Genomic DNA, 13,029 nt, shown 5'->3' on the forward strand with positions numbered 1-13,029 from the left:
CTTCTATATGTTTTCCAATGTGCTACTAGATATCCAACAAGCAGCTCGTTCCTGAAACTGCAAGTCTGTTATAAAAATAAAGACTAATATCCATTATCCTGGGATTCAAAGAGCTATGGCAGACACACCCAGGAGATTGGGTATTCCCAGTGGTATTTTTCTTGGACAGTAAACCGTCGTACCCCATACCATAGTAAAAAAAAAAAAAGTCGTAGTTTCAAAAGTGATTTATCAGGTGGGCTGCTTTTTGTGAGGAACCAGTTTAGACCCCCGCCCCCTTTGGGCATGCCACACTATTTATGCAGTATTGAGGATCCTAGCCATTGCTGGAGATTATTCCAAGTTATAGTTGTAATGTCACATGCGTACAGGTAACAGTGTTACAGTAAGAACCCATATGGTTTCCAGGCCATTAAATGTTAGAGCAGTACCATGGGGGCGGTGCTAGAGAACAAGGTTCCCACATTTCTTTCTTTTTTTTTTAATTTTAATGTTCCCACATTTCTTCATTTTCATCATTAATTGCCAATGCTAAGATATAATTTCAAGAGCCTGAATTCTCTTCTGGTTTATTCACAGCTCCCCCCACCCCACCCCCACAACTGGGGAGACCTCATGAAATAGCGATATCTTGATTTTCTTACACAAATATTCACACAGCAACACGAACCCCTATAGCAGGCCTGTACTTTTGCTGACATTCCACCTCTTTATGTGCACTAGCTGGGCACGTTATAACAGGACTTTGAGGAGGAGTTTTTAAAGCTTACTAAACTTGTGAGGGCGGGACTCAGGAACAGCAACACTAATTGAAGCCATCTACACCGCCCTCTTTATTACTTCCTTATACCAGTGTTGGGCCCATTTTTAATAATTTACATGGGCAAAATATTTCATTTATCACTAAACAGGTGTACTTTTTGATACCAGAAAGTTATTGTGTATTTAAAACCTGTTTCATAATTCTGTGCATCATTTTTCAATGGACTCATTTATGAATAAAAGAGCATAAAAGGGATGAACGTTGCAACACAGCACTCAAAGTTCACAGGTGCTCTCCAGCAACAGAGCTCATCTCCAGTGGACCAAAAGCCAGTTGCCAGCTAGACCGCTTCCAAGGCCTCCTCAAGGATAAACCAATGAAATTGGCCTTGAAGAGCCATGACAGAGGTATACAGGTAAAAATCTTCTACTTTGAATTTCTAACTGAGCAGTTGTTCCTGTGGCCGTTATAATTCAATATGCTTTGAAAAATAAGGAGCATCACTTACTCTTTAACCTTGTGTCACAATTCTAATTGGCACATTGTAAGCTAAACAACAAATATTTTTGCATGTCTTTGGGCAAAAAAAGTGACACACTCAATACTGAACCCATTCATGTAAATTTAGTAGCCTATGATTATGAACTTTAAAAAAAAATATACTCAGTTTGAAGAGGTTTAGCTCCTGTATTTAACACAAGCAGCAGTGGTGTGAAATCAAATGTCTCTGTTTCATCAGGACATACCAGTTGTGGGATGTATAGAAAGGACAGAGAGTGGCATCTGCAGAGGATTAATCCCGGGCAATGATGATTTTCACAACTTGAAGGGGAATGGGAATGTAATTCCTTGCCATGACAGGAAATACAATATGTTTAAAACTTTGAAAGGAGCAGACTTCCGGTAAGTCACACAGCTGTTCTACAAGATTCAAAAGTGACAAGACAGCTTTATAAATTGGAACATGTACTTATATATACCTAGTGCTGCTAACTGTCCCTTCCCTTCTCATCCAACTCTTGTTAAGAATTAGTCATGGGAACTAAGAAAGTAGAGCCTGTCTTGCTACTTGCTGTCTTCCTACTGCCTTATCATTTTGATGTGAAAATGATGCTTGAGACAAACGAGGCTTTGCCACTGGCATTAAAACAACATTACAGCTCAGGGGCGGATGAGTTACTGTCAGCTGGCATCCAGCATAAAATGTAAGAAACACTGAGTCCGTCCCACTCCTGTGTTCTCCGCCTTACTCAAAGTAAATAATGCACCTTATGATCTTTCGTATTCCATCTGGAATTCTGAATAGCACAAGATCTATAGTTACACTAATCTGTTTAAATTAAATATACATTAATTACTGTTTTGGGGTTCCTGACTGCAAAACTAGGAAAGTGCTTTGAGCTCTTAAACAGAAATCTTTGTACATCAAGGCTTGTCCTTCTTTAAAGGAAAACAGCTAGCTGGATAGATTCATATTTGTAAAAATATGAGTGTGTACGTAGCTAAGCTGCTTCAGGATACTAAAAATATATATAGTATTCCACCTACATGCTTTCAATTGTCAAGATTTTAGCAAGAAATCAACTCATGAATATTCAACTTCTTTTATGCAGTGATTATTTGCCATTTTCAGGAGTCTTTTCTATCTTCCAGATTGATTTGTCGTAACCATTCATTTAACTACAAGAGAAAACCTTCACAGAGATGGCTTTTGGAGAATTAAATGCCAACAACAGATGCAGGTAAATTGGGAATGGAAAATAAAGCCATGGTTCAATCAGTAACCCTGTAGGTACAAAATTCGCATGAGCAAGTAATCTGTACCTTGATTTTAAAAGTTTATGTCTGTATCTGAAAGGCAGAGAAACCCTGAAAATACACAACTCTGAAGACTGAGGTTGAGAAAATACTATAGACACCATTACTATTACGTTCAATGAGTAGTTTTATTTAAAACATTTATATACCACCTTTCCATCCAGATAGGGATCCCTAATTTGGTAAAACTTTACACAAACAATATTTACTAGGAACTATTCATAGGTAACTAGATTGGGAAGAGACAATTTGAGTGTTTCTTTATTAGCACTCATTCTGTGTTTTATTCCTCAAGAATTATTTCTATACTTAGCTGAGCAGCCTATCACAGCCTATCACAAAGAACTTTACAGTGTAGTAGGGGTTATTAAAGTTGTAATCTTGAACATTCCACCATTAGAGAAATCACAAACTTCCAAGAGGGTTAGTGCACGGCTGCACTGAGTTAAACCATATTTATTATGATGAAGTCACATCTCCATGGGAGATGCACGAGGCCTCTGGTAGGACTGGAAAGGCTGCTTTGAAATTCAAGTTTCAAGCTTTTAGATAAATCAGAATAAAGATGACTACATAAGTGACATTCAAAATGTTATAATTCAGCTGATGATGCTGAAGTTTCTGAAATGAAATTAACCCTGGCTTCTTATCTTGGGATTCTCAAGTGGGTTCAAAGAAACAAACTGAACATTATTTTATAAAAATAGCTGTACAGCTTTTGAAACCATTCTTGAAAAACAATTGTCGGCCGTTCATTCTGCCTCATGGGACCAAGAGCAAAACAAGGATCTGGTACTGTATTTGGGCCTCTTAGGTAGGTAAAGTAGCAGTACTTCCGACTGCAATCCTGTCACCGTTTCCAGTCTTCAGAAGGTTCTGTCAAGTGGATGGGAACATATATAAGATCTCTTCTCCAGCACCTGCTTAGCCACTTTTTTAATGCTTTCATCCAAGTTTTCAGGTGCATCTAGAAGGTGATGGAAATAGAATGAACAGTTTGTTTAGAGCCAGCACTGAGAGTACTTTCTTTAAAAAAAATCCAAACCTGTAAACACAAGCTGTTCTGGAGCATCTGTCATATTAGAACTAATTATGGGAAACAGCAACATATTAAGGCTTGCTTTGGCAACTAGATCCTTAGGGGATACTGGAAGACCCCCTCGTCCAAACAGAGAACAAAACATCAGACATACCATGAGAGTTTGTTCTCATCAGTGGATTGGAAAGTATCCTTGTGTAGGTTGTGCCACCTCCTTGCTCACTGGACAGTGCATATGGCAACTTTTTGGAAAGACTTCCATTTTCCTGAGTTGCCCCCCCACCCCCATTCATGTCTTGCCAAGCTTCTGATTAAGACAGATCCACCTGTAGTGTTACAATCACACAATATAGAATTTCTCCCTGGAGACCTGAAACTAGAGATACTGTAAGGCTGAAAAACAGGTGAGAAAAACCTGAGAGTCCTCCTTTTGACTTAGGCAGTTCCTTTCCAATTCCTCTTTTGCCAACTAGGGTGGGGGAAAATACTTTCCAATCTACTGATGAGAAGATACCCTGGAGGAAGGTGCTCTTGTACTGGACATTGAAAAGCTCTTTTTGAGAACTCCTTTGCTAATGCAGCCACAGCCAAGGCAAACTCGTTTAGCTGGTAGTGCCCTCCCCTTCCAAGGTAGAAGCTGAAGCCCAAGTTACTGCCCTACCTCTATCTGCAATGGACGCATTGGTATAGAGGACTGCATAAGTAGCAGCCACTCTGGCATAAAGGGCAGAGACCTTGGAGGCTGACAGATGTTGAGGGAAATGCACACTTTGATCCATCTGGTTTTGTTTTACAATGATGCCTTCTTTCTTCTGTTGTTGGAGAAGAAGGAGACAACAAAGTATCCAAAGATATGAAAGCTACTGGTCACTTAAGGTAGATGTGGGGAGTCCTCTGGACATCTAACCTATGCCAGTCACATTCCTTAGGATGGATGGGATGATGACAGAATGTAGATGGATTTCCTGGTCCCTGTGGGAAAGAGTTAACCATTGGCAAGAAGAAAGATATGGTGCATAGTCACCTAATCCTCCTGAAAGGAGCAAAGCTCTTCTCTGAGCAGGGCAGATAGCTCTGAAGCATTCCTTAGTGAAATTGAGGGTACAAGGCTACCTCGAACCATGAAACTCTCAGTGGAGCAGATCTCAAAAGTGATTTGTGTAACACTCTCAACACCTTGTAGAGATTACACGAAGGGAAACAATGCTGAGAGTGAAGAATGGATAGGACTGCTTCCCTTTATGAAGGTTATAACTGATTTTGTCCAGCAGGTGGTTGTCCTGCTGTAAGACAGAGAACCAATGGCCTGCCACCTGTGGAAAGCCTTCCAAGTGGCTTAGTAGATCTCATAGGCTTTCTAGAAGCCAAGGTTTCCTTGACAACCTCTGGACAGCCATGTTGCTCTAGCGCCTTCCTCTCAATTACCATGCAGATAGGTAACTCCTGTAAAATCCACTTCCCAGAGGCTACCTTTACAAAGTTGAAGGAACTCAACTTATGATTGCCAAAACTGGATACTGACAATCGTGCCCGGTGAAAGTCCACCACCAGAGCTTTGGTGTCCAAAACAGAAGATGTGGGCTGTGATGTTGGGAGTGGGCGCTAATGAACACCACGCATACTAATACAATACAATCCTGAATCCATCTAGTAAAGGTGCTTTAGAACCTTTCTTTCCTTCTATAGCATTCTTAGGAAATAGGGGAAATTCAGAACTTCAAGATATGCCCTTAGAGTGCTTACAATGGGAATGTAGAAAAGGCAAGATCAGATAAGAAAAGAAACATTTGGAAGAGAAACGAACCCTTTCTTAATACTGCCTAGAGATATGAAGGCCTGGAGAATAAATGGAAAAATTTAGAAATAAAAGTAGTTTCCTCATTTTTCTCCCCATGGAAAAAGTGAAAATTCTGGGGAGTACTAAAGAAACTCCTACAAAATATTTCTTTTTAGCAAGAGTGACATGCTTTTAAAGGCAAAGGTGAACAATGCTGTAGACACATACAGTTCTTAAAATCAAGGATCATTTCTGTCCCTAAAAGGCGTGAAAGAGTAAAGAAGCCTGTTTCAATTCATACAAACCTAAAGTTTTCCATATGATGACCAAGTTAAACTAATTAGCACAGTGCTATGGGCTGAAACAAACGCAGAATTAGCATTCCACAGAAAGATGGCCCCTTACACTGAAGGAAAGCAAACAGTGGCAATAGTATTGAACGTTTGCTGTTTGGACTTAAACTTTTAGTACCAAAGACAGGCAATTGAAAATGTTGGTAATTTGCAACACTGTAATACTTACATTTTCCTAACTGTGCTATTGCATAATTGTTCTGGAAACCAGCTTCAGTACAGAAAATATTTGCAAGTAGCACCTGGAAAGCAAGTTAAATCATCAATGGCTTGAAATACTCCTTTTAAAAAATACTGTTAAAATGTAACTCTCTGTAATATTATTTGTTCATAATCAGTGTACGCAAATCGAAGACCAGAGTACTTGTAAGCTCTACTCATTCTGCTTCTGTCCTTGATAAACCCTGGTATGTGTACCTAGTTAGCAGAAATTAACTAATGTCTCTTTTATTCACAGAGTCTGTTACCCCCCCCCCTCCGAATAGTGACTGAAATTTGACAAGACACAGCAGAAGTCATTTGGGTTGCTGTCTCCAATGCAGTTAGAGCCTGATCATGCCAGATTACCTGACTGCAAACTTCATAAAGAATCTACACTTTGTGAAAAAGTTACCCTTACCTATCAACAGTTTTATTGCATAAAACCAAATTTTGAGCAATGTTAACAACTTACTTTGCATGTTGTACAATAATCTTAATGTGGTTTGAATGTGTTAGTATTTAAACACGACTTTTCTGGATTCTGCTAGAAGAATGTAAAAACTATACATCATGACAGCTCTAAGGCCTGATGGTGGCAGACTTCCTCAGTTTAGCCTTATCATCTGCTATGCTGAGGCACACTATCTTTGGATTAGGGGCACTGTTTATACAATTCATGGCCCAAATGCATTTTCCCTGTAATGAAGTAACAACCAAATCTGATGGTTTATAGGATCCTTTTGCCACAGAACATATACCGCATTTTTTTAAAAATGTACAGATACAAGTATCTGGCTGATATCAATCAAAAAGTATTCTAGTATCCACAAAGGGAATTCAAAATGTCTCCACATCTGCTTAATACACTGTCATTCATGCGGAAATGTTTGATTGCCACATTAGTCACAGTTATAAAAACTACAGGTGCACTCACCTCATGATCATGATTCCGCAAACCAATACTGATGGATCGGCTAGCTCTGGAAATAACAGCTGTCATTGCATACAAATTAATGACAATATCTGCCACTCTTTTTAGAATCAGCTGCTCATCCACAATAGTCTGGAATCAAACAAAAAGAAAACCACAACCAGTTCAGTCAGTCATCATTCTGAACTGCTGAAGTGCCCAATGAATTGTACAGCAAGCTTTAAAAAAATCAAGATGCTGGTCGTCTTTTGTCAGTATTTATCTGTCTGATGAGCAAAAATGGTTGTACTTGATGCTGCTCTAACGTTCAGATTACTGGATAAATATTTTTTATGCTTTCTGTCACATGCTCTTTTAAGTGTGTTTTTTCTATGGTGCCTCTTTAACATGCAATGGAATGTTGGTCTAGAAGAGAGTCTTCTGAACACACTTTACAACTTGGGCTATTGTAAGAAAATGGAACTCATTTTTGAGAGACATTTCAAAAGGGTAGCCAGGTCAGTCAAGTGGCACCTTTAAGATTAAGCTTTCATGAGTCAGACCTCACATCTTCCGTAGCAGGGATACCTGGTTAGATTCCCTATCAGAAAACCCTGATTACCTTGCCAAATCTTCTCAGCAAGCCTTCTACTGTAACTCCAAAGTAATACACATTTTTTTCAAGTATTGTGGCACTTTCCTGCAATAGAAAAACAATAACGCTCAGAATGTTTGACTTCTCAAATTCTTCCTTAACTCCTCTTTGCCTATAGGCCAGCAACTGGGGGTGGGGGGAGGGAGAACCTGGTGGAAGCTGGAGTTGGATTTGACTGTGGCTTCCAGGTGCTTCCTATTCTAGGGAATGCTGTTTTACCGTAACATTTGGTATGATATTTCCTTTTGCTAGACCATAGTGGAAATGACCATTTAGAGTTTCTTTTGATCCATACTGTGCTTTAAACAAGTTTTCATTTTAAAGCAGTAGGGTGGGGGAGTGGAACAGTAAACAATTATAAATTTAGTATAATTTAACTTAATTTATACTCCAGATCTCTCCCCAGTGGGGACCGGAACATACTTCTCCTCAACTCCATTTTATCTTCACCAACAACCCTGTGAAATAGTTTAGATTGAGTTTGTGTGACAGGCCTAACAAGCTTCCATGGCAGAGTAGGAATTTGAACCCAGGTCTTCTAGATCCTAGTCCGGTCCGACACTCTAACCCATCCACCATGCTGTAGCAGGAAATGACTTTGGTATTGTCTGTTGAAAAAAGATGATCTTAGAAGTCTGAGAAAAATGCCACAGGGAAAATGCTATTTATAAACACAGGCATACAGGTATCAAAAACAGGAGGAAAGGCAGAGAAATTGCCATTTCAGCCAACAGGAGTGTGCTCCCCTCTCCAAATCTGGGAAACCCAAATTTGGGCTTCAGAGATCTCAAAAAAAAATTGGGATTTCTAAAATCCGGGAAATATTGTCTAATCTGTTTAAGATAGGGAGCCTATTTCTGACTGCCCTCTAAATACTCCCAAATTTCAGGAGGATTGGACCCCAGGATCCAATTCTATGGGTCCCTAAAGATCCAATTCTATGGGTCCCAGCCACTCTCAGGAAGAAACGGGCAGGGACAAGGCTGCCAAGTGGCCAAAGGCATACTCCCAAATACAAGAGGAAGTTCAACAGAACCCAACTGAAGTAACAGAAAGAATGGAATCTCCCCAGAACTAAAAGGAATCAAGGGGACCAACATCAAACCAGAGAATCATGTCAAAACAGAGGATTCCATCCAAACGAGGCACTGTTGCAGCTTAGCCCAACTGGAAGTGTCATTCACAGAAGCCAGGCAGACAAGGAGCTCTCCTTCACAGACCGGCCACTCACTTCTTGCTCCCTTCCTCACTCCCCCTCCTTCCTTTTTTGGAATAAAAGTGGGAGAAGCCCAGAAAGAAGCCAGCCAGAGGCTAAAGCCACATTATCTGGGTTTATCCAGGGGTCTGGATCTGGGTTCCCAGATTGGATCCTGGATTCTCTGATTTGATTCAGGTAAACCAGATTTAGCCACACTGGCAAAAATCCATCTTTTCCCCTGAATCCCAGATCCAGATTGCACAGCCCCATCAGCCAACATGCAAACAACCATTAACTATAACAGCGAATGTACTGCTACTTTAACCAGTTATACCCCAGTTTCTCGTGATCTTTCTTTATTCAGTTAAAACATTTCTAAGCCGCCTTTCTAGCCAAACATGGTCCACAACAAGATAAATATCAAAACACTCAAATCTCAATATTAAAACAGCTTTTAAAATAAAGTATATATGAAATAAAAAGTTCAATGTAAACATATAGACAAACCCACCAAACAACACAATAAGGGAGGAGGATGAGAGAGAGAGAGAGAGAGAGAGAGAGAGAGAGAGAGAGAGAGAGATAAACTAAGGGGCAGCCTGGGCTCTTAGACCTGACAGAGGGCACCTAGGAGCAATCACGTCAATTCCTGGATCATGTCCTCATTCCAGAAGTCAACCAAGTACCAACATAAGTGCCAACCATATCAAAAGGGAAATCCCCTAATGTCATCTGAAAACCAGTCGGATCCATTAGGCTATCGATCCCCTACCCCTGCAGAGTCTTGGTACCCCTGTAAATCTAAACCCCGGCAAGCAGTAATCTGTCTATGAGAATGGGATCCTCTTCAGTCCCTCTTCATCTTCAGATCACCTTCTTCCTGCCCACAGCAGAACACTAAATTAAGAGTGTGCCTGCACAGTGTGTGGGGCTTGTTATTCTGAGATAGGCCCATAGTTATCATGGAGACCATGACATCCTGATCTTCACACAACAGGGTAGCCTTGGCATGGATGTTTAAGTTTCCACAACAACTAGCCTAGAAATCCTCAAAACCACCTCCCCCAACTTGGGCATAGTAGGAAGAGGTTAACTCCTCCCTAGGGCAGATCTAAGTAATGAATGCCACGTCAGAGTTTTGTCTGTAACTGACCTAGCATTTAAAAACAAGGTATTATTATATTATGAAAAGAAAGAAGGGGCAACAGCTCACCAACGTCTGCTGTCTCTTCTCCTTACCTGTTCTTACACCACCGTATCACCCTTCCCTACATCCTATTTATTGTGGCACCATTCTCTGCCCCATTCTGCTCCCCCAGATACATCTTCAGCCAGCAGAAGACACAAGGACAAACCACCACCCTCGTACCCTACAGTTTGGATGCTAACTCTCACTTGGATCTGAACATGCCAAACAAGTATCAGTGTCACAGCTGGAGAAAAAATCTTAAGGTCACTATGGATCTTCTCACAAATCAAGTCTTATGCCATTACAGATTACAGTGTGAATGATACTGTTCAGAGTAGCTGAAGCAGGTAATAGGAGTGAGTAAAATGAAGTTTACCAAGAGGCATAACAGCACAGCAACCTAAATGATACAGTGTTTATGGGAACTGGGTCCGCACTTTCTCTGAAGCCATGTGTGACATAAGGATGCAGTCTCAAGGAGTGGTTACAGGAAATCAAAAGATATTCTGTCAATTCACATCAAGTGCTGCACACTGATCTTTCACTGGGATCAGTGTTCTGCTTGGAAACTGGACAAAAAGACATCACGTTCTAAAAGTTAAAAGAAAAAATACTGGACGGTGCTTTTGGGTAAAGAAAAACAAACCTCAGGCAAAGACAGTTCCCTGAACAGACCTGCGGTCATACCATGAATTAGAAAAAATAAAATCCCAGGGATAATTTTGCAATAGATTGCACCATGTGACGGCAGATGTGATATACAAATCTGTGGATGAATGCAGATGTGCATGCAAGGGAGCTACACATAGTGTGTATAGCTTGGTTTACAGTAGTGTTTGTGAACTCAGGTATGTACCTGCATACATGATCTTATGGAGGAATTTGACGGTGAACTCGTACTAAAAATTAAAGCCCTGTTATTTTGAGAAACCTTGAAAAATAAAAGACATTTTTCGCAGATACTACTGCACCTGCATGCATTACTTACTTCTAGACTGGGATGTGCTACTCCATCTTTACCAACAAGTCCTAGATTTACCTTCCGGCCAATGCTGTCGTGGAGCCTGTCCACCAACGTTCCCAATGCCAAGCCCACATTTCCCTTCTTCATTTCCCTGCAGGATTCAAATGCAGAGGCTACTTTAAAATTAGACCATTTATCCAAAATTAATTTGCCTCTTCTGGAAGTAGTTAATTGGCATAATTGAATGGCTGAATTCCCCTTCCCCCCACACACAGTTCTTCTAATTTTATTCCAAATACCTTCCATTTCTACAAAATTCTCTACTCATAAAGCTTCCTACTCTTCAAATACTAATGGCCATGGAAGATATAATGTGATCATATCTTCTAACTATTGCCATCAAGAGATGGGCAGTCAAACCTCAAAATACTCAGAAACAATATGGCTGTGTAATATTGATTTCAAAGACTTGCACATATACGCAACGGTAATTAATTTACCAAATGGTACAAACATCTGTTCAGCTGTATTTCAAAACAGGAAATTTGTAGCATTCACACATTTTAGTAAATTTTCTTAATTTCTATTTTAGAAGAGTTTGTACCTAGATTTACTTGTTGCCCTGTTTCCTTTCAGTCCCCTTTTCATTTTGTTTTGTGTGTAGGCACTTATCTTGAACTATAAACTTATCTTGAACTATAAAACTATAAGACCTTGAATGCAACAGCAGAAAAACAGTACATAAACGTATCAAATAAATATACCATATTTAGAATCTATGCAATGCTGGGAGCATGGTTTTTTCTAATTTGTATTAGAAATGAAAGTTTAACACAAATTTTGATCCAGCCCTTCTTTCTATACCTGCCCCCACCTACTAATAATTTTCATTTTGTATGTAACAGTTATTTGTGTAAGGGGTATGTTTCCAAATTGCTCATACTTGATTTTTCCGGTTAAGATTTTGCCTGCATGCTGTATTCCTGTCAAAGCAATGTACATTCGTAGAACTTCATTTGTTCCCTGAAAGAGGTAAGATTTTCTTTAGGTTGTTTAAACATAAACTTGCCAAAAAGATATTTACATGTAGAGTATCCATTGTTATTTCCCCTCAAGGAGATGCAATCAGATGATTGCAAGAATGAAAACCGCCTATCATCATAAAATCATTAGACTTGCCCTGTTGTTAAGACACGAAGCATTGACAGTTAAAATCAATTTAATTATTTATATTGAGACAATATGTGTTATCAGTATGAAATACAGTATGCAGAAATTTAGGGTGAGGGGAACAAATCATACACAATAGAGAAAAATTGGATGAGAAAGACTGATTTTAGCTAATAGTTTTTTCCCCTCCTGGCAGATGGAATTTTTCTTGCTGTTGATAATTAAAACTCATCTGAAGGTATACATATTTTCAAAATCTCAACCAGGAGGACAAGGTGTACCTTCGCTCAAGTTTTAAAAATCCATTGTGCACTTTTAATTTTAGTTTCCATTGTTACACAGTTGAAATGAAGAGAGAGGGTACAAGGCATGTATACTGAACTGTAACCACCACTAGGAGGTGCAAAAATAGAAGGGATTTTGTAGCACTTCCAAGACTGACTGAACAGGCACACTGTGTAAAAAAATGCACCTTTCAGACTCAGAAGTCTTTACAGGATTACCCTTATTGGTTTTTCTTGCTATTGTCTCTACCTGTCTATAAAAATGCCCTATTTTCTCCTCTCTCAGATGTAAAAGGGAAGAATAATGAATGCTGAAACTACTACAAGAAGTTGGATTCAGTGTACTCCTTATTTTTTAAATGGAAATTCTAGGATATGAAAACCTTCATTACAAATTTACTCATGCTTTCCTCAAAAATGGGAACAAACTCCTACTTTACTTTGCATGTAATATATATCCAACCAACTACAAAAAGAGCAGAGATAGATAGAGTGGACAAATATCTATATCTGCTATATCATCTTGCCAAAGATCTGAGGGCGGGGGCAGGTATCCGCCTTCTGTTCATGTAGCTGGATGTGGCCAGAGGTACAAGTCCTCTGGCACAAGCTGAAGGGCAACAGATGAGGAGCTCTTGGCCCTTTGGCTTTTAGCTGGTGGCTCACAGCCCAGCCTTTGGAGGAGCCAGCATACAAATCCAGGGTCAT

General features: G+C 39.7%; 2 protein-coding genes across 4 annotated transcripts in view; one reads left to right on the top strand and one right to left on the bottom strand.

The window, feature by feature from the left end:
- LOC129327630 (uncharacterized protein FLJ43738-like) overlaps positions 1-6,957 on the top strand; it is a gene marked incomplete at its 5' end in the record, with an annotated part of 100,788 nt that extends 93,831 nt beyond the window's left edge. The window contains 4 exons of the mRNA XM_054976382.1: positions 1,006-1,178; positions 1,503-1,666; positions 2,417-2,505; positions 6,208-6,957. Coding sequence (XP_054832357.1) covers positions 1,006-1,178; positions 1,503-1,666; positions 2,417-2,486 — 407 coding nt within the window. The remainder of the gene's footprint in view (positions 1-1,005; positions 1,179-1,502; positions 1,667-2,416; positions 2,506-6,207) is intronic.
- ACAD9 (acyl-CoA dehydrogenase family member 9) overlaps positions 2,691-13,029 on the bottom strand; it is a 35,166-nt gene continuing 24,827 nt past the window's right edge. The window contains exons 13-19 of one of the 3 annotated variants that reach the window (XR_008596772.1): positions 11,811-11,890; positions 10,892-11,018; positions 7,484-7,561; positions 6,886-7,014; positions 5,920-5,992; positions 4,355-4,592; positions 3,443-3,548 (exon numbers count right to left, since the gene is read on the bottom strand). Coding sequence is in view for 2 of the 3 variants with exons in the window: in XM_054975362.1 (XP_054831337.1) it covers positions 3,448-3,548; positions 5,920-5,992; positions 6,886-7,014; positions 7,484-7,561; positions 10,892-11,018; positions 11,811-11,890 (588 nt within the window). In the remaining variant the exon portion in view is untranslated. Of the gene's footprint in view, positions 3,549-4,354; positions 4,593-5,919; positions 5,993-6,885; positions 7,015-7,483; positions 7,562-10,891; positions 11,019-11,810; positions 11,891-13,029 lie in introns of all 3 variants that reach the window. The other 2 variants (XM_054975363.1, XM_054975362.1) reach the window with 2 other exon arrangements.

The sequence above is a fragment of the Eublepharis macularius genome, chromosome 4 (assembly GCF_028583425.1).
Source record: "Eublepharis macularius isolate TG4126 chromosome 4, MPM_Emac_v1.0, whole genome shotgun sequence".
NCBI classification, from domain to species: Eukaryota; Metazoa; Chordata; class Lepidosauria; order Squamata; family Eublepharidae; genus Eublepharis; species Eublepharis macularius.